Genomic DNA, 19,682 nt, shown 5'->3' with positions numbered 1-19,682 from the left:
CACTACGTGAACCACAGGTGTTTTGTGGAAAAGCACATGTACACTGTGTTCCAAATTATTATGCAAAAAGTGTTTAGGAGTGATAAGGGAAGAATTTGTTTGTTTGTCAGTTAAACTCATTGATGGTGATGTGTGTCAGGGCTCTTTATATCACTGTAAGCAATTGCAGACACCTGTGCTAATTAGTTTGGCAGGTGTGTCCAATGAAAGGCAAGACTACTTAAGAAGGCTCTCTCACATTATTAAGCAGCCTACATTTTCTGCCAAAATGGGAAAGAAAAAGGATGTGTCGGCTGCTGAGAAGCAACAAATTGTGGAGTGTTTAGGTCAAGGCATGACTATAATCAACATTGTGCGATGATCAGGATGAAGTGTCTTGGCAATCAAGAAGTATGTAGCTGATTCACAGTACACACGTGTGCGTGCTGATAAGGGCAAATTGAGGACTCTTTCCTACAAGCAATTACGTCAGGTTAAAAGAGCAGCGGCAAAAAAGCCTTGTCATAGCAGCAGACAAGTTTTTGAAGCTGCTGGTGCCTCCAACGTCCCCCGAACAACAAGATGCAGGGTACTTCAGAGGTTTGCAGCTGTGCATACGCCATCCTGTTGACCTCCTCTATCCACTTCACACAAGCAGAAACGGCTCCAGTGGGCCAAACATTACATGAAGACTGATTTCAAAACTGTTTTGTTCACGGATGAGTGCCGTGCAGCGCTCGATGGTCCAGATGGATGGAGTGGAGGATGGCTGGTTGATGGACACCCCACGCAAACACGGCTACAGCGCCAACAAGGAGGAGGTGGAGTAATGTTTTGGGCTGGAATCATGGGGAGAGAGATTGTCGGCCCCTTTAGGATCCCTGAAGGCGCTAAAGATGAACTCCATAATGTATGTGGATTTTCTCAAACAGCACTTCCTGCCATGGTTCAAGAAGAAGAACCGTGTATTTCACAGCAAGATCATTTTTTTGCATGATAATGCACCATCTCATGCTGCACATAAAACATCTGCATCTCTGGCTGATATGGGCATAAAAGGGGACAAACTTATGGTGTGACCCCCATGCTCCCCTGACCTCTACCCCATTCAGAACCTCTGGAGCATCATCAAAAGGAGTGTCTATGATGGCGGGAGGCAGTTCACATCTAAGCAACAGCTCTGGGAGGGTATTCTGTCCTCATGCAAAACAATTGAAGCAGAAACCATCCAAAACCTGACAAATTCAATGGACGAGAGAGTTCAGAAGCTCCTTTCGAACAAGGGATCCTATGTGAAAATGTAACATCACCTAGAATAAAGTTTTGAGTTGAAAACTGTTTGATTTCAGTTTCTAATAACCTGCTAATGCTTATAATTTCAAAAATGACCATTTTTTTGGTCTTTATTAAAATGAAAAGGTTGATCGAAAAGTTTGGGGGATCTAAGAGTGTGGCAACCCAGTAGTCATGATTACTTCGAATTCTGACAATATGAGGGTCATGTTGCAGGTAGTGCAGCAAGAAGGCACTTGTGTCTTGCGCATCTCGGAGCCCCAAAATTATTTTCCGGGCTAGATGCAGCTAAAAATTATTATTAATTTTAAATCTGGTGGAGCTTAGTATAGATGGCCTAATAGGATCAGTGCTGCACACTGCTACAAAGCCCAAATTATTTTCCAGCCAAGATACAGATAAACATGATTAGTAATTTTAAATCTGGTGGAGCTTATTATAGATGGCCTAATAGAATCAGTGCTGCACACTGCTACAAAGCCCAAATTATTTTCCAGCCAAGATACAGATAAACATGATTAGAAATTTGAAAGCTTAAAACGGTTGGTAGGGTGATTTTAACCAATCATCCATCTTTTACTCTCCCCAGGATGACACAGGGGTAGAAAAGTCGTTTCGGATCCATGATTTGTTCATCTTTATGAACGTGAGTCTGTCTACATTATCAGTGGAGAGCCGCGTGCGCTTATCTGTCAGCACACCACCAGCAGCGCTGAACACACGTTCAGACAGAACGCTGGCTGCGGGGCATGACAAGATCTCCAAGGCGTAAGTGGCTAGCTCCGGCCATTTATCCAGATTGGAAGCCCAAAAAGAGCAAGGGTCCAGTGATACAGTCATGGCTTCAATGTTTACTTGGAGATACTCCTGTACCATCGTCTCTAGGCGTTGACTATGTGTCAGACTTCTTGTCTCCTGTGGCCTTGCAAAGGATGGGCTAAAAAAGTGGTGAAATGATTGCGCAAAATTGATGTTACCAGCAGATACTGTGGTTCTGTTATGGTTTGAGTGCTGAACACTTGACGGTCCCACGGTTGGCAAGTTGGAACTGTGAGATTCACTACGTGCACCACTGGTGTTTTGTGGAAAAGCACATGTAAGATTCTGCAACAGTCTCTGCTGATACTCCTGCATGCGTGCATCCCTTTCTATGGCAGGAATAATTTCTGCAAATTTACTTTTGTACCGGGGATCTAACAGTGTGGCAACCCAGTAGTCAGGATTATTTCTAATTCTCCCAATTCGAGGGTCATGTTGCAGGTAGTGCAGCAAGAAGGCACTCATGTGTGTTGCGCATCAAGGAGCACCAAGTCCCTGTTGTGTTGGTGGCGAGGTAACTGACGCGCCCCCCTGGGCCAGTGCTGTTTGGGGATTACCCGGAGCCGGATCTGATGGGGGTTGTAGTCTCCGAGTGGCGGCGACCCGGTCCGTGCCCAGGGTGTCAAACTCAGTGTGTGGCAGTCTTTACAGATGTTATTAGTTGTTCTTAGTGTCGACTACGCCACCTGTTGATTTGCGGTCAAAAGGCCGCCGCTGCAGCAGGGTCCGCTGAGGCTGGTGGTATATGTGCAGCTGTGGTAGTATAACCCCCAACGGGAGGGGTATAGCCTCAGGGGGTCAGGTGTAGAGGATGGTGGTAGTGGTGGTGCAGTGTGGATGGTAAGAAGACTCGGTGTGCCTTCTTAGTGGACTTGGTGAGGGGCTGCTCCACATGTAATGTCGCAGCCTCCGGTTCTTAGTTGAGGGTAGTTTCTCTCCTCCACTTATTTGGGATCCGGTTCCCTTGCGTGCCAACCCTTCACCCTTCTGGTTGTATACTGGGTTCTTGGGGTTCCTTCTTCTCCCCCTCTGGGTCCTTCTCTTCTCCTCTCTCTCTTCTCTCTGCAGGCGCTCCTGGACCTCTCTCAGGACTGACTGACCCTCTACAGAAGACTGACCCTGATCTAAGATGGTGCCCACCTTATATACTCCCTCTATGTGTGAGCTCAGGTGACCAGCACCCAATGAGCTCCTAGCCTTACCCAGACTGCTCCCCCTATCTGCCCCTACACTACTGGGATGTTCCACCCCCCTCCCACTCCAGCCAGGGACAGACAATGTCGTACCTGCACATATACTGGTGGGAGTACCGGCGGTCTGTCCCCCGGAAATGGGATGTATGTAGTGTATGCAGCTATCTGAGCTCAGTCCCACACTCCATCCTTACCCGGGAGTGGAATACCACACCTCTGGCTTGAGGTGTAATACCCCTGTAGCAGCCGAGTCCTCAGGGTGCTACATAACAATCATGCTTCCTTCCTCTGTCCTCTCCCCCCAACCTCGCACAACAGAAATGTGATCAAGGTCTCCCTCATCTGATGAGTCTTCCATCAGTTCATCCTCCACTTCTTCCTGGGCTCCTGCACCTTCCTCACTAGTTTGGCTGCTACCATGCGCCCTGGTAAAACCATCTCCCCCACCCTCACATGCCTGCCGCCTTGGTGCTGCCGACCGTCTGGACCTTGCCGATGTTAGCCCTTCCGCATACAACTCCTCCTCCTCTACTTCCTCCACCTCCTCTTGTGCCACCACCTGACTCCGAATTCTGTTTAACATGTGCTCCAGCATGTAAATCACCGGAATAGTCATGCTGATAATGGCATCGTCAGCACTAAACATCTTCGTCGCCATTTCAAAACTGTGCAGAAGGGTGCATAGGTCCCTGATCTGATACCACTCCTCCAGCGTGATTTGCCCCACGTCTGGATCTCGTTGGCCCAGGCTATACGTCAGAACGTATTGCACCAGGGCTTGTCGGTGCTGCCACAGTCGCTGCAACATGTGCAGAGTTGAATTCCACCGGGTAGGCACATCGCATTTTAGCCGGTGAAGTGGCAGGCCCAACGACTTCTGTAGAGATGTAAGTCGCTGAGCTGCGGGATGCGAACGGCGGAAGTGAGCACACAGCGACCGTGCCCTCTGCAGAAGGCCATCTAGTCTGGGATAGTGGGCTAAAAATTGCTGGACAACCAGGTTCAACACGTGAGCCATACAAGGCACGTGTGTGACATTGCCCCGGCGAAGGGCCGCACCCAGGTTTGCAGCATTGTCGCACACGGCCTTCCCTGGTTTCAGGTCCAGTGGAGACAACCATTCATGAAATTGGTTCTCCAGAGCTGACCACAACTCCTCAGCTGTGTGACTCACATTTCCCAGACATTTCAAAGTAAAAACCGCCTGATGACGTTGAGCCCTACTGCCAGCATAGTAAGGAGGTGTGCAGGATCCCTTCTGCGCAGTTAGAAAGCTTGTGGCATGACCAGACAGGCTTTGGGTGCAGGTGGAAGACCGAGAGGAGGTTGAGGAGGCAGAAGCAGTGGAGGAACTTTGACATAAAGAGGATTGACGCACAACTCGTGGGGACGGCAAGACTTGGACAGCAGCCCCTTGTCCTGCTGTCACCATAGTTACCCAGTGCCCAGTCAGCGACATGTAATGCCCCTGTCCATGCCTACTCGTCCAAGTGTCTGTGGTGAAATGCACCCTGTCACACACAGAGTTTCTCAAAGAAGCGGTGATGTTGTGTGCGACATGCTGGTGGAGCGCAGGCACACCTTTCTTTGAGAAGTAGTGCCGACTGGGCATCTGGTACTGGGGCACTGCGACGGACATAAGGTCTCGAAAATCCTCTGTGTCCACCAGGCGGAAAGGCAGCATTTCTGTAGCCAAGAGCTTGCAGATGGTGAAATTCAACCTCTTAGCTTTCTCATGGCTAGGAGGAAATGGTCTTTTACTTGTCCACATCTGAGGGACCGAGGGCTGGCTGTTGTGCTTAGACAGGGTTGATAAGGGTGTCCCCGGCAAACTGCCGGTCTGTGAGGAAGATGCAGGCGGACATGTTAGGTTGCCTTGATCCAAAGGTGGTGCTATCGATGTCGGACAGTGCTCAACACCAGCTGGTGTTACCACCTCCAAAGAAAATGATGACCTGCCAATCACGCTGGCTGTTGCGGGTAAAGAGGTGGCAGGTCTGCGCCCCAAAACAGGTGTGACTGCTGTCCCCCCAGTCACAGAGGATGAAGAGGCCACGGATGCACAAGATATGGCAGACGGTGGTTGGCCCGGCCGGCTAGGCCGCATTGTAGCACACTGAGCTTCCCACTGCAACTTATGCTTCATGTCCATGTGCCGGTTCATGCATGAAGTACTCAAACTATGTATTTTTTGGCCTCTACTTAGCTTTTGCTGACAAATGTTACAGATAACACGAGTTGGGTCATCTTTATCGATCTGAAAAAATGCCCAGGCTATGCAAGGCTTAGCACCCATGCGACCTGAAGAGCCACCACGACTTGTGGTGAGAGGCAGAGTTGTGTTTGAGGATGCAGTTGTTGACGTGCTTCCAGTACTATGTCTCTGTCCAGGAAGGCGCAACCTGACCTCGTCGTCACTAGCATCTTCCTCCACCTCCTCTGCTGACCTCATCTCTTGGCTGACTGTGGGTTGACAGTAAGTGGGATCTCCAACCTCATCATCATCACCCTGTGCGTTATCACACCCGTCGTCCTCAGAGCCAACCTGTTCCTGCCCTGACAAAAAACTAAAGTTGTCGCTCCAATCAGGTATTTGAGTCTCATCATCGTCTTCCTCATTGTCTCCACCAACAGGAGTTACAGTTTGGGAATGAGGGTCTACATTATGGTCAGAACCTTCTGCATCTGGTCCTGGATCCGACTCATAAAGATTCTGGGCATCAGTGCAGATCATTTCCTCGTCTGGATTCACAGAAGCGCTGGAGTCGACCTCTGATTCCCAGGCTATAGTATGAGTAAACAGCTCTGCAGACTCAACCATCTGTTCTACCTCATACTCAGACGGGCAGCTGGAGATTTGGGAGCTGTGAGGAAGCAAGTGCGATTGGGGTGACACCTTTCAGGACTGGAGTATTTGTGATGTTGAAGTTGATGTGGAGGAGAGCCCACTTAAAGGAGCACTTGATATCCGTTGAAGCACCTGCTGTTTTTGTGCCTCATCTGGAATTTGTAGCGATTGGCGTGGCCGTAAGAAAGGGATCTTATCACATTGTCCGCTAAAAGAAGTAGACATTTTAGTTTGGCTGGAAGATGGTCTTTCTTCTGCAGATGTTACTGTTGCTTTAACACCTACCCCACGGACACAACCTTTTTTCCCCTTCCCAACACGCCTATTCCCCTTTCCACCAGCAGCAGGCCTTTTTCCACTCATTTTGGTGGTTAACTAATTCACAACTCTGGAGTTGTTTGCACAAAAAAACAATGGATGGGAACCGAGCAGAGCTGAGTGGCCAAACTGTGGTATTAGGCCAAAACTATTGGCTGGGTTAGATGCAGAAAAAAATTATATTCAATTTGCAACCTGATGGAGGTCAGTATAGATGGACTAATAGAACAAGTCCCACACACAGCTAGAAGCCCAAATATTTTTTCAGAGGTAGATGCAGAAAAAAAAATATTCAGTTTGCAACCTGATGGAGGTCAGTATAGATGGACTAATAGAGAAAGTCCCACACACTGCTAGAAGGCCAAATATTTTTTCAGAGCTAGATGCAGACAAAAAATTATTTTGAATTTGCAACCTGATGGAGGTCAGAATAGGTGGACTAATAGAACAAGTCCCACACACTGCTAGAAGGCCAAATATTTTTTCAGAGGTAGATGCAGAAAAAAATATATTCAGTTTGCAACCTGATGGAGGTCAGTATAGATGGACTAATACAACAAGTCCCACACACAGCTAGAAGCCCAATATTTTTTCAGAGCTAGATGCAGAAAAAAATTATATTCAATTTGCAACCTGATGGAGGTCAGTATAGATGGAGTAATAGAACAAGTCCCACACACAGCTAGAAGCCCAAATATTTTTTCAGAGCTAGATGCAGATAAAAATTATTTTTCATTTGCAACCTGATGGAGGTCAGTATAGATGGACTAATAGAGAAAGTCACACACACTGCTAGAAGGCCAAATATTTTTTCAGAGCTAGATGCAGAAAAAAATTATATTCAGTTTGCAACCTGATGGAGGTCTGTATAGATGGATTAATAGAACAAGTCCCACACACAGCTAGAAGCCCAATATTTTTTCAGAGGTAGATGCAGAAAAAAATATATTCAGTTTGCAACCTGATGGAGGTCAGTATAGATGGACTAATACAACAAGTCCCACACACAGCTAGAAGCCCAATATTTTTTCAGAGCTAGATGCAGAAAAAAATTATATTCAATTTGCAACCTGATGGAGGTCAGTATAGATGGAGTAATAGAACAAGTCCCACACACAGCTAGAAGCCCAAATATTTTTTCAGAGCTAGATGCAGATAAAAATTATTTTTAATTTGCAACCTGATGGAGGTCAGTATAGATGGACTAATAGAGAAAGTCCCACACACTGCTAGAAGGCCAAATATTTTTTCAGCGCTAGATGCAGAAAAAAATTATATTCAGTTTGCAACCTGATGGAGGTCAGTATAGATGGACTAATAGAGAAAGTCCCACACACTGCTAGAAGGCCAAATATTTTTTCAGAGCTAGATGCAGAAAAAAGTTATATTGAGTTTTCAACCTGATGGAGGTCTGTATAGATGGACTAATAGAACAAATCCCACACACAGCTAGAAGCCAAATATTTTTTCAGAGGCAGATGCAGAAAAAAATATATTCAGTTTGCAACCTGATGGAGGTCAGTATAGATGGACTAATACAACAAGTCCCACACACAGCTAGAAGCCCAATATTTTTTCAGAGCTAGATGCAGAAAAAAATTATATTCAATTTGCAACCTGATGGAGGTCAGTATAGATGGAGTAATAGAACAAGTCCCACACACAGCTAGAAGCCCAAATATTTTTTCAGAGCTAGATGCAGATAAAAATTATTTTTAATTTGCAACCTGATGGAGGTCAGTATAGATGGACTAATAGAGAAAGTCCCACACACTGCTAGAAGGCCAAATATTTTTTCAGAGCTAGATGCAGAAAAAAATTATATTCAGTTTGCAACCTGATGGAGGTCTGTATAGATGGATTAATAGAACAAGTCCCACACACAGCTACAAGCCCAATATTTTTTCAGAGGTAGATGCAGAAAAAAATATATTCAGTTTGCAACCTGATGGAGGTCAGTATAGATGGACTAATAGAGAAAGTCCCACACACTGCTAGAAGGCCAAATATTTTTTCAGAGCTACATGCAGAAAAAAATTATATTCAATTTACAACCTGATGGAGGTCAGTATAGATGGACTAATAGAATGATGCTATGCCCAAAAGATTTTACTTCACTAGGTGCAGTAAAAAAATTGGTATTCTATACACAGGTGGTATATCTTGCAACACAGATAGGCTACTCCACTGACTAACACACTCTGCAATAGGCCAAAAAGGATTAGCTTTGCTAGATTCAGCCAAATGCTGTGAAAAAAACTTGCACAGCACTGGCACAGACCTGCCTGGCAAAAACTGATAGGAACTGATGTAACCTAGTCCTGAAAAGGACTCCAATTACAATTAGTCTTTACTCCCACAACCTATCTATTTAAGAGCACAGACCTGCCTGATAAAAGTCGTAGGAAATGCTGTAACCTAGTCCTTAAAAGGACTGCAATCACAACTATTCCCTACTCCCAATCTATCTGTAGATTTGTGCGAAAATTGGCTTGAAATTAACAAGGTATAGCACACACAGCAACAGCGGTGCCGTCTAACACGCAGCTGCAGCAGTGAGAAAATGGTGGCGACGGGGAAAATGGCTTGGTCTTATAGGGCAAGGACATGTGACATACACTGCCAATGACACATGCCCTTGCTTGTGTGAAAAAAAGCACTTCGCTGCGTGTGTGCGCTGCTGATAGGCTGACAGATTGCACCTCCCCACTGTAAATGCGGGAAAGAGAAAAAAAAAATGGAGATCTTCATTATTCCTGCAGAGATCCATCCCCTGCCCCTCCCCCTGCCCCGCTGTACACTCAAACTGCGTATTAACATTAATTTTCATCATTACTGAGAAAAAATCCAGTTATGATTTTGGTGCACGAACAGTTATCGAACATAACCTCGAACAGCCGAATTTTTCTCAAATCGTTCGTGTTCGCCGAACGGCTAGAACACCGCCCAAAACAGCTCGAATTTGAGATTGGCGAACAGTTCGAGTAAAACAACGCTCATCTCTAATTATCAGTATGTTACTCTTTTTATCAACCTTTTAACAAAAAGGTTCATTTATGACTTTTTTTTAAAGTTTTTGCTGTCATTGGTGTACAACGTCTTTCTTCTTAATATTTAGTACCTAATCTATATTTTTTTAAGAGAGAATGTTAAAAAAATCAAAGTCTGCCATTGTTAATTTTTGCATAAAACTTTGAACACCTTATATTTTATTGTCTGGGTTGTAACAGTTAAAGAAACCTATCACTTAAGTACTGTATTTTGCGGATTATAAGATGCACCCCAAATGTTGTGGAGGAAAATAGGAAAAAATATTTTTTAATAAAATGGTCTTGCGTGTTATAATCTGTTTTTACGGTAGCTTACCTGGGGGGTGGCGGTGGTGGAGCAGGGTCCCAGGTGGCAGGGTCGCTGCTGACAGAGGAAGGAGATGCTGTGCAGGCAAGAGATGTTGCCAGCTGCAGACTGGCAGGAAGGGGTGTTCAGTGGTGGCAGCAGGAGTGGGGCAATGGCTGTGGTCCCCAGGTGGGTAGGACGAGGTGCTCTGTGGTGTGGGGGCCCCACCGGCATTTTGTGAAAGTCTGGAGCCCGGAACCTTCCATACTTTCTAATGCGGTGGACTCAGGGAAAATGACTGCCGGGCCGGCGCATGCGCAACTGAGATCTCAGGAGACGAGATCTTGGTGCCTAGATCTCAATCTTCGCATGCGCCGCCTCCAGTGGCCATTTTCCTGGAGTCCACCACATAAGAAAATATGGAAAGTGCAGGGCTCTGGGTTTCACAAGATGTCGGCGGAGCCTCCGCACTGCCGAACATCTCGTCCTACCGGTCTGGGGTCCATAGCCATCGCCCCACTCTTGCCTTCACCAGAAGCTTCCGGCAGCAGCAACCCTAGGACAAGGCTGCACCTCAAGAGGTGAGCTCCACCACAGCTACAATTCAGATCATAAGACGGTCCCCCATTGCATCTTATAATCTGAAAAATACGGTAATTTGTAGGTTTTAAAACTTTTACCAAATAAAAAACTGTGTGCTTTTGTTACATATTACAACATCAACTCCAAGAAAAAATTAGGACGCTATGTAAAATGTAATGAAAACAAAAATTACATTGATTTGATAATATATTACACCCATATTTTATTCAACACAGAGCAGAGAACACATATCAGAAGCTGACAGTTAAACATTTTTCAATTTCATTTAAAAAAATCAATTCATTTGGAAATTCATGGTACCAGCACAACTGAAAAAAGTTGGGTCAAAGCTTAACAAAAGGCTGGAAAAATAAAGGGTACTAATGAAAAACAGCTACAGGGTCACTTTTCAAATAAGCCACATAACTGTGCATAAAAAGAGCATCTTAGAGAGGCAGAGTCTCTTAGAAGCAAAGATGGTCAGAGGTTCACTAATCTGTGAACAACTGCATCTAAATTGTGGAATAATTTAAAAAAAATGTTTTTAACCTAACATTATACATTTCTTTGAATATCCCATCATCTACAATATATAATAGCATCAAAAGATTCAGAGATTCTGGAGAACTCCATGTGCACAAGGGATAAGGCCGACAGTCAGTAATAAAGATTTACAAATGATTGCATTGTTGTTTTTTTTACATTTAACACAGCGTCCCAACTTTTTTTGAATTGGGGTTGAATTTGTATATTAAAATTTGTAATCTCTTTTCCTCCCTTAAGAGAATCTTTACTTTTCAATTTCATTTTTTAGCATGTTGCCTCTACGGTATTTCTAAATAGATCTTGATTATCCCAGGAATAATTTTGTATACAGATTACACAAAAATGCCTAACACGTAAAATAAGACTATAATAATAAATGTGTGTAACACCAGACTTTTACGAATGGGGATTTTATTTTCTATTGATTGAATTGGCTCAGTAAGTCATTTACAATCAAGTCACTACTAAAGCTCTTCAAACCACTTCCATTGTTCTCAATCTGAAAAAAGCAAACGACTGCCGGCAATCTGCAGTCATTTCTACACTGGAACAATATTTATATATGTGCATGGCCAAAATACTATAATTGTGGTTTATTTCTATGCATGTAATAGCCATTCATAGAGAATCAAAATTGCTTCATCAATGTATTGAATGCTTTTCCAATGGCAACTGAAATAGAGTTGTTTGTTAAAAAAAATAAAAATGGGCATTTGTAGGTTTGCCTCAATCTCTTATACATATAGAGAAAAAAAATCCAATACTACTTATTAAAAGCTTATTGTAAAAGGATTGTAGAGGGAACTCGAAACTCAGCTCCATTGTTATTCAGAGTATTAAAACTAAATCTAGAATAGGCAAAAGACACAAAAATTTGGCTCCAATGAAACGAATATTCCAGGATGGGAAGGTTCTCCTTTGGTGGGGTTCACACAGGGGTCTTTGCGGTGTTTTTTTAAATTGCAACATTTTGTAAAAGTGGCTTTTTTTCAACGATCTTTTAAAGTTACATGTGAATGATTTGCAAGTTTAAAGTCCTCAAGGGAACTTAAAAATAAAGTAAGAAATAAAAGAAAAATGTTTTAAAAAAATACAAAATATAAAGATTAACATCGCCCAATTTATCTTGGAAGAAGGGGAGGAAAAAACAAGCAGAAAAATGGAAAATCGCCATGAACGGTATAATATATGTAGCTTGCACTGAGAGATCTTGTGACAGATCCGCTTTACTCAAGTGTCCGTTTATTTGTTCTTGGTAATTAGTCACTAGGAGAGTCATTGAGGTCATAATAAAATATCTTGGCATGTTTGTGGTACAATGGTCGGGTTCTCATTTATTGGTATTGCCTGGATAGGGCCGAGTCTGGAGATGGAAATTTAATAGTGAATGTTGAGCTAAATAAGTTCTGCTTCCCCTTAAAGGGGTTGTCTCATGTTGTGCCATCTTAAGAGGTCCCCTGCCTCTAGACTACCTTCTTGGTGGGGCATAGCATGACAATTTGGATCAGCCGCATGGTTGAGCTGATGTTCCGATTTGTGCGCTTTCTGATGCTGCAGGCCAAGGCAGGTTCCGCCTCTGCAGAACTGGAGGAGAGCAGTGACAGTAAAGCTGTCCATTACAAGAGATTCTGCCAGCTTCATAGCAGCGCTTACAAGCTCTATTGGCTAGATCTGTGCCGCTTGCCCACAAAAGTGCCAAACGCTGACATACTGTGGCAGTAGCTGGTAACCTAGGTAATGCGTAGTATACAATGAAATTAAAAATTCCTCTCTTCATGGCAATGGAGAATATTTTTTACAAGGACTTTGCAATTTTAACCATTAAATTACTTTGGAGTAACCCATAAAATTCTCAGTATCGATTGGGGTCTTAGATGTTGGACCTCATCTAATGATATCCTAAATGCCATTACTTTCTAAGATGGAAAACCCCTTGTGAAGACCCAGGGTCTTCTGTAGGTGTAACGCTACTCAGACAACACATGGTGATGGTAAAATCAGCGTGGCAATACTTGAATAATTGAACCACAAAGTGGACAATAAACATGCAGAACAGTCCCAGCAAATACCCAAGATGGTACAACATTACACAGTCTCACCCGTCCTTCTCCGCCCACCTGGGATGGAACCACTGCGACTTTGGAGAATTCCAGGGTCAACTACCTCAACCAGTGGCCTCCTGCTTCTGGTGGGCCCCCACAGAGAGAAGGTAGCAGCAAGCTTAGGAAGCTAGCAGTCCATTGAGGTACAAGACCAGGAGACCCGAGGGTACAAATCTGGCCTCTCCGAGAGTTTCCATGGGGCCAGGCGACCAGTGGGTCCCTCCTGGCAACTCCAAATGTCTCCATGGGTTCTAGGCGACCGGTGGGTCTCTCTTAGCAACCCCAAAACAACATCCATGGGGCCAGGTGACTTCTTCGTCCTCTCCTGGACTCCCCAAAATGTATCGATGTCTCTCAGATGGTTGATGGAGCAGATCCGAATCTTTCCAGTCAGAGCCAGTACCCTTAGGCTAGAATCATGTAGAATACAAATCTGTGTCTCTTTGGATGAAATGCAATCCATCTGCTGTCCTGAAGGATGTCTCTCATTCTCCTTCTAAAATCTTTCTGATGTTCCTTGATTCTCTGTCCCAAGTCTCATTCTGTCTCCAGCACTACAGATGCACATCTCCTTTTTAAGTACACATCCACAGTTTAAGAATTAGGGATGATATTATTCCACAGGGCTTGAGTATCCACAGCTCATCAAAAATTGACTGGCAAACACTCTACAATGGTATTTAACATATCTAGCAAACATTCATTGTTCTAGCTAATCTATTTACATAGTTTGGGGCTCTTGTAAATACACATCATTATTTCAGAATCAAAGAGTAGATAACATTCAGGGTTATACAAATAATAGTCTGTGTTAATCAACTAAATAAGAACACAGATTAAAGAGTCAACATAAAAATAAAGGTATGCTGCTCTTGCCTTCAGAAAGTACTGGCATAATTATGATATTACGCTGTATCGTCACACCCCTATTATCAGCATGTGGTGCTGTGCTCTTACACCCGCCTCTCCTGACCCCTAGATGGGGATGATTGCACCATCTATTTGTAGAAGTACATACCTTATATTATTTACAGGTATTTTGTTATTGCTTTTTGTTAGTTTTTCTTCTTTCTGTCCCCCATGATCAGTACTCAGAGATTGATCTTTGCATATATGGAGAAGATTGAGCCAGTTGTCATTTTAGTGGTAAATACAAAATCCTTGGAAAAACCTTGGAAGTGAAGCAAGTGATAATGTGATTCCCTCTTATTTGCAGACAGCATGTCCTATTAATTATCAGCAAAGCTTGGAGAAAACAGTACTGGTGACAGAACAGGTTCCAGAGAAAAACAACCTCCCTTATCTCACCTAGAAACACCCAGAATGTATTTCACCCAATGCTGCTTTAATGAAAATGCTAAGAAATTAATTAAGTCATTCAAAGTGGAAATTATGTAATACGGTGAGCAATACTGCAGCGTTCACACAGGGTCACCTAGCCAGTCTTTGAAATATTAATAAATCAATCACAGCGTATACCTTCTGCTTAATCCTTGTAGTCCACATAATAAAAAGGGACTCGTTTTACAGAAAGACATATTTACAAAGGGCAGAAATCCATCAGAAAAGAGAATAAACTTCACTAGAAGTCCTGTCTGTACCTGCGCAATCAGGGTGCGGACCTAGAAAAGACTGGAAGCTAGAATAATAATACATTTTGGGGTCATTCATCAATGGCACTGAGCCTTAGATACTCCAGCTTCTACATTACATTTTATCCCTTTATAACTTGTTTTCTTTGAGTTTTGCAGCATTTTTCCAAACTATTAGGGGAAAAAGGAAAAAGATGAGGATGCGGGGGTCCCTGTTGACATACTGACATCTATACAGATTAGCCTTTATCTTTTTTTGTCTGCACAAATTGTTTTTGGCAATAGCCAGGGCGGGTTTTAGACAAAGAGGGGCCCTAGGCAAAAGTTTAAAATGGGGCCCCAAATGCTCACATATTTCACCATCACACAGAAACATTTCGGTTGTATTTACAGGTTGAATTCAGGCCGTTAAACGAGCGTGATCGACAATATTGAAGACGTTCGATGCTTGTTTTCCGACTTCTTTACACCGGCTGAGGAAGAATGATGGGGTCAAAACAATCACTAATAAATCAATCTGTCTCCATACAGTATGATGTTCTCAGCAACATATCTGTAGTTTTCACCAGGCGATGTGCTGCTGAGAACAAGGTTTTTTGTTCTGGCATAAACAATCCAATCACTCGATGAATAGGCAGCATTTTGCTATGCAAATCATAGCCCTCCATATAGTAAAATGCACCCCCATAGTCCTCTATATAGTATAATGTGCCCCATAGTACTCCATATAGCATAATGCACCCCAATAGTTCTCGATATAGTATAATTCACTCCCCATATTCCTCCATATAGTATAATGCACTCCCCATAGTCCTCCATATTGTATAATGGACCCCTGTAGTCCTCCATAGAGTATAATGCATCCCATCCTCCTCCATATTGTATAATGCACTCCACATAGTATATTGCATCCCCATAGTCCTCCATACAGTATAATGTACTCCCCTTAGTCTTCCATACAGTTTAATGCACCCCAAATTCCTCAATACAGTCTAATGTAGCCCCCATAGAGTATAATGCAGTCCCAATACTGTATAATGCAGCCCCATACAGTATAATGCAGCCATATAGGATATAAAGCAGCCCTCATACAGTATAATGCAGCCATTTAAAGTATAATGCAGCCATTTAGAGTATAATGTAGCGCCCCCATACAGTATAATGCAGCCATATAGAGTATAATATAGCACCCCATACAGTATAATGCAGCCATAAAGAGTATAATGCAGCCCCCAAACAGTATAATGCAGGCATATAGAGTATAATGCAGCCATTTAGAGTGTAATGCAGCTATTTAGGGTATAATGCAGCCATTGAGAATATAATACAGCCCCATATAGAGTATAATGCAGCCCCCATACACAGTATAATGCAGTCCTCAAATAGAGTATAATGCAGCCCCCATATAGAGTATAATGCAGTAACCATATAGAGTATAATGCAGCAGCCATGTAGAGAAAAATGTAGCTCCTATATAGAGTGTCATGGAAGAATTGAGACAATATTAACAATTCTTTCTCCCCCTGAAGCCCCTCTCACCCCTCCCCTGTCAAAGATATTAAGAAGTGTCTCTCCCAGACCCATCATTCCCTCCTCCCTTATACACCAATTGTCACAAGAGAAGAGATGACAATTTAAAGTGGCTCCTATGCAAATTAACACGCACAGCAGTAGTGACTCAAGTATATGCTGGCACAAGACAGGTGCTACCAACCCACTTAAAATGCGATTGTGCTTTCCTCTAACACAGACCTGCAACAATTTACCTCCAGCTGAGGAAGTTCTATTCCCAGGACGTCAAAGGGAATTTAATAGAGATTCCCAGGACGTCTGGCACCGATACGAAATATTGAATATTGTAAGTTCATAACTCTGATAATAATGGGACCAATATTTTTAGTGACCGGGTCAGCTAGGGAACAATATGGATATTCTCCCATCGCTGTAAGCCCCTCAGGGAAGCGGTAACGCAAAAGTACCAGAATAACGGACCGCAGCTACGCCATGTGTGGTCTCTAATGAAAAGTAAATTCAAATATGGGGTCGCTTGCGAGCTTCTGCGAGCAACGAGAAATAAGTTATCCCAGAACATGAAAGGTGGGGCCCAGCCAACATGATGTCAGCACAAGGGGCGTGTGGGTAGGTCCCCTCGTCGGCATAAAAGATCCAACTGAAAATTGATCCATATTCATTGCCAGGGGGGTATAGATACTATAAGCAACGGATCGCGTTCGATAATGCTCAAGTCAAATCGGTGAGCCCCTCCTCCAGCTATACTGATTCGTCCCTGCGAACTCTATAGTAAGTGTCTTCTGTAATCTTGTTTATTTTATGTAACTGTCTATTCTGTGCTGTAAATCTCCATTTGTAAAATCTTTGTATATTTTTCCTGAACACTGCCTCCCTTATGGATTAAATATAAAATGTAATAGTTTTGTTTCTTTTGTCCTGTAGTCGTTCCCTCTCCAAAAGCCATGTACGCTACGAGAAAACAGGCGTCCGGCCAGGCCTGTAGCATAGCTCAAACTCGGCCGGTGGTGGCAGAGAATAATAATAATTGGGCTATCGTGAAGCTGGCAGTTACCGTATGGGGCGTGTACACATATTCCAGAGGTGTGACGCCATATGCTTTCTGCTCGCTTGCCGATAGCTAAGTAGTGAGTAATCGGGATCGTGTGCTCGCGAATCCCTGCTCGATCCTGTGAATAATTATATATATATATAGCAGCAGCCATATAGAGTATAACTTATTCCACTGGTCACCCTATAAGTTAACTAGCACTGACATGGATAAGTGGCCAGCACAGAGGATTTAGCTACACCCATCGGTGTGGAAAAAGGTCTTGTGCTTCCAGATACATGTAAAGAAACAATATGGTGCCACAAAAGTCTAGAAGCATATATTAGGGCTACCTATAACTTTAAAGGGGTACTCCCATCTCCAAGCTCTTATCTCAAAATATACAGTGCATTGTGAAAGTATTTAGCCCCCTTGAACTTTTCCAGCAATGCCACACAACTAGTAGAAAGGTGTGGCAAAGCTTTTGAAAGAAACCACGTTTTTCAACTTCTTCCATCACAAGACAGGGGCGCCAATGGGCGGGATGAATGACGTGCTTCCGGGCGGCGAGTGTTAAATCCCACTGTCAGTGATTGACAGCGGAATTTATCTGGTTAACAGCAGCAGGTGGAACACTGCTCCACCTGCGGCTGTTAAAGGCACATGATGGCTGATTAAAACAGTCATCATGTGCGGGGAAAGATGTGGACTCGGCATGCGAAACCACTTCAAATGGAGGGACACGACACTTGACGTAAATATACGTCAAAGTTCGTGAAGGGGTTGTAGACATACAGATGTCTCCTTCCTTACCTTTGAGCTTGACTTAACATATTCCGTGGTATGTGGCATAAGGTTACCAGCTTTAAAGAGTAACTGTGCTGTCAAAAGCATTTCAGAATAAGCTATCCTGTATGAGTACATGAGGAATAAAACCAATACTGGCCCTTATGTGACTTATATCCTGCATTCTCACAAGTTTTAACGGCTGCATGTGCTATCTGTAACATGCAATCCACTGTTTGCTGGGGGAAGGAGAGGAGCTACACTGATCTCTTCTGTATACAGCTAAGCACACAAATAAGGGAAACCTACTCTTCATTCACTTTTTAGCCAACAGCGATAACAACATGGAGGATATTATACAGCAGAGCTGAGTTGTCTGATCTGAACCAACCTCTGAACACTTGTTACTAAGCTCTACACAATGTTTTTCTTTCTTCCTCTCGCCTCTGTCCTCTCCATAGAAGATAATGGGCTGTGTCGCATGACACCTGCAGTCTGTCTCCTCTAAGCAGGATGGGCTTAAGCTGCTTTTTCACAGTGGATGACATGTTTAAGAGGCGGGTGGAAGTGTGTGGGGGAGGGGGGGGGGGGAGTTTCTTATAATCACCTGTGCTAGAGTTTTATGCAAAGTTTGTTAAAAGTACACTTCCATTTAAACAATAAAAACATTATTTTGAGAGACTCTGTCACTAGATGTCTAAGCTATGTGTATCCTGCACAGTGGATGTAATGTGAACTGCAGTCTGTCAACCATGGTGCAGTATTTGTATGATCAGAACTGAGCCCTTATACAAAGAAAAGAAAAGATAAGGATGAACACATCTATCTGTAAACCTTTTTTCTCGATACTGTAGTCTGTAGACACCTGTAAAACTTAAGTTTCCCGTTTTTGATGATTAAGAATTCATCGCCACAGGATTAATGCAAATGGACATCCAAGATAGAAGGAATGTATATTTATGGCTTATCAAACCCACTAAAGCTTGGCATGACAAAGAAAATTCAAGCTAAAGCACCAGACAAAGCCTTATGGTCTGCTAAGCAGTGTAAGTATTCAAGAGATTGCTCCATTAGCTCCACGGCAGTCATGGCATTGACTCCATAGAAAACGCATACCTTTTTCATTCATGGTGTCTTGTTGTATTCTTGTCACCGCTTCATTGCCATCAGTTTCATTGTTCCCCGCTGCAATGGATCACAGAATTGTTTATTGCTTGAATTACAATGAAATGATAACAATTGTTGTACAATGCTGGTGGTTTTATATAGAATGAAGTTCTTATAGATTAAGAAAATAAAGCAAAATAGAACAGCAAGCTCAGAACAATAACTAAAGCTACATCATAGGTCAGATATTTAAAGTCTGCCTATTGGCTACATTTTCCCCATACAAGTAAAATGTAAGCATATATGATAAAGTAGTATATATTATTACAGAACAATCATTTACCCCTTTATCAAATTTCTCTTTCCTTCTAAACCAGACAAGTGAACTGCTTGTCATTGTTCAGAATCCCGGTATTCACTGAAACACTAGTATAACTGTAAGGTTGGAAATTAATAGATTCTCATCAAGGGATCATGTTATACAGAACATAACAAAAATGCATTCATCCACAGGCCTGTTCTGAAGGTAAGTCATTTTTGCCTACTAAACATATCTTACTGTATTTGGACTATCTAATACCATTGCTCCATTGAGAGCAGCACTGCTCAGTCATTTTATGG

The 19,682-nt window shown here is 43.1% G+C and overlaps 1 protein-coding gene across 1 annotated transcript in view; it reads right to left on the bottom strand.

Annotated features, from left to right (window-relative positions):
- The window catches only part of DHRSX (dehydrogenase/reductase X-linked), a 724,432-nt gene that overhangs the window by 597,908 nt on the left and 106,842 nt on the right, over positions 1–19,682 (bottom strand). Inside the window, exon 3 of the mRNA XM_073667356.1 lies at positions 19,071–19,139. Coding sequence (XP_073523457.1) covers positions 19,071–19,139 — 69 coding nt within the window. The remainder of the gene's footprint in view (positions 1–19,070; positions 19,140–19,682) is intronic.

Source organism: Phyllobates terribilis, unplaced genomic scaffold (genome assembly GCF_046119375.1).
Source record: "Phyllobates terribilis strain yellow unplaced genomic scaffold, ASM4611937v1 Scaffold_2__4_contigs__length_985480577, whole genome shotgun sequence".
Classification (NCBI taxonomy): domain Eukaryota; kingdom Metazoa; phylum Chordata; class Amphibia; order Anura; family Dendrobatidae; genus Phyllobates; species Phyllobates terribilis.
This window is presented reverse-complemented; position numbering and strand designations above follow the sequence as displayed.